The sequence below is a fragment of the Lactuca sativa genome, chromosome 3, assembly GCF_002870075.4.
Source record: "Lactuca sativa cultivar Salinas chromosome 3, Lsat_Salinas_v11, whole genome shotgun sequence".
NCBI lineage: Eukaryota > Viridiplantae > Streptophyta > Magnoliopsida > Asterales > Asteraceae > Lactuca > Lactuca sativa.
In genome coordinates, this window is record NC_056625.2 from 175086497 (window position 1) to 175088775 (window position 2279).

Sequence of the window (2279 nt, forward strand, 5' to 3'; positions counted from 1 at the left end):
TATAATGCAACATATAAAAACAATCATTATATAAGTAAAAATCAAACAAAAAAGCCCAAAATAAACAAAAAAAATCCAAGAATGTCCGGTTCAATTTGGTCTATTTCGGTTCAATTCAGCCAATTGAACGAGTTTTTTATTAAAACCGGCCGGTTCAATCCGATCAGGAAATCATTATAAAACCAGTCCAAATCGAACCGTCCTCACCTCCGGTTCGACCGGTTCCACCGGCCGGTTCGAACCGGTTTTTAAAACACTGCTTACACATGTTAGTGACAATAAAAACCATCATTCACAAAATTCTTCTGAAAATATACTTCAAACATGAACAATTAGAACACATTTACACCATATCTACACACCATGAAATATTAAACCTAAAGTTGTAAAAACCAACACATTTAACGTTTATATTTCATTCCCTTTTTCATCAAATTACAAGTCCAAAAAGGAAATGAATGTGTTCTACATTTGGGCAAAACTAAGCCACGACCAAGAATTCTTGCATCTATGGCAACTTGCCCATTCTACTACTACTCTACCCATTAGGTGTCCCCCCTCTAAATCAACCATTTGTGCTTCCAACAACTTGCCCCATTTGCCCACACAGAATTGTACCCATTATACCCTTCAACTTGTCTTATGATCTTATCCCAATTCAACAATGGGCCATTTCCACTTGATATACATACATACATAGAATCTTCATCTTTTGCCCAAATTTCTCGATATGTACTTTACGCTTAAACAACAGTACAAAATACTGTCATCAAGTGCACATGGTGAACTCATTACTCATGAAATCTTCTCACATCTGGAAGGGCTTGGGTGTGTACATGAACATGTCTTGTAAAGGAGAGAGTTGATAGTCATTGTAATATTGCGATGGTGTAGGGGTAAAAGCGTCATCTTGAAACGGGTCTATGTAATTGAATTGAAAATCATTTCTTCTTTTTGGGTCACTTTCTACCTCCCTTTCGTGTTCAGGGCTTGAATCCGTATGTAAAGTTGGAATCGATTCGGATGTGTCAAAGTGAAACACGTCGTTCGTGACGTGATGGGGTACGGTTGTTGACGGTGGTTGTAGCGGTGGTGGAGTAGGGGTATACGGTGTAATTTTGGGCTTCGTTTCCACTTCCATGTCCGAAAATTGATTATCGTTCACATAGTGCTTTTCGAGAGTACCTTTCTTGTTGTAGATTCGACATAATACCCAATCATCTAACTGCAAAATACAAAAAGAGGATCAGAATTTGACAATTTTACTTTTTCGAGAAAAGATACTAATTTTTTTTGGAGTTTTTGGAGTTGATTATAATTTATACCCTGAGATTGTTGTTTCGTTTTCCGGCGGAGCGATCGACGTTGGCGAGACGATATTCGTGCATTATCCAATTGGTTTTCACACCTCTGGGAGCTTTTCCGGCGTAGAACACCAACGCTTTCTTGATCCCAACCGGCTTTGGTTTTCCGATTGGCTTATCGGCTCCGGTGGCCTTCCAATAACCAGTTCCGGCGGCTCTATTGGGACGTGATCCGTTGGGATATTTCCTGTCTCTAGGTGAGAAGAAGTACCACTCCTTTTCTCCATACAAAGCCATATCTGTTCGAAATCAATCCATAAACAAAAACGAATCCTCCATCAGATCCAAATCGCGAAAACAAACATCCATGATCGAAAGATGAATGAAGGACAAGGAGAATTTAAATTAAGTTACCAGGAAGCTGCCATGGATCGAACTTATACAGATCAATCTCTGCTATAATCGGAACATAAATCGGTTGAGATGCGCATTTTCGACATAGGTAATGCATAACCAGTTCGTCGTCCGTCGGATGGAATCTGAACCCCGGTGGCAACTCCAAATTATCGCAGGTCATTCTCACACGAGATCTTTCACACAATGATTTATCAGTAAACAGTAATTACTTCTTCTAAACCTCAATTGGTCTTCCTTTTTTCTTCAAATCTACTGCTTCTGGTTCTCGTTCTTGTTCTTCTTCTTCAGCAGCTATATGATTAACAACCGAGAGAGATATATATAAACACCGAGGGGAGCACGTGGAGGATTGAATCTGGAACAAGTTGAAAACGTGGCTTCGTGGAACGAGCATGAGAGAGAGAGAGAGAGAGAGAGAGAGAGAGAGAGAGAGAGAGAGAGAGTTGCTTGGATAAGAAGGCTTTGATTCGAGGTTGTTCCTGGGGTATTGAGAAACTGAGTATTGACCGCAGCCCTGAATTTTCTCTCGCTTTCTGTGCAAACTGTAAAACAACAAAA

At 39.9% G+C, this 2279-nt stretch overlaps 1 protein-coding gene across 1 annotated transcript; it reads right to left on the minus strand.

The window, feature by feature from the left end:
• Positions 1-383: 383 nt before the first annotated feature.
• On the minus strand, positions 384-2037 carry LOC111882357 (NAC domain-containing protein 2). Its single transcript, XM_023878719.3, has 3 exons — positions 1719-2037; positions 1326-1603; positions 384-1225 (listed from the first exon to the last, which is right to left on the minus strand). The coding sequence occupies exons 1-3, from the start codon at positions 1879-1881 to the stop codon at positions 809-811; spliced, it is 858 nt and encodes a 285-aa protein (XP_023734487.1). The 5' UTR covers positions 1882-2037; the 3' UTR covers positions 384-808.
• Positions 2038-2279: the final 242 nt, after the last annotated feature.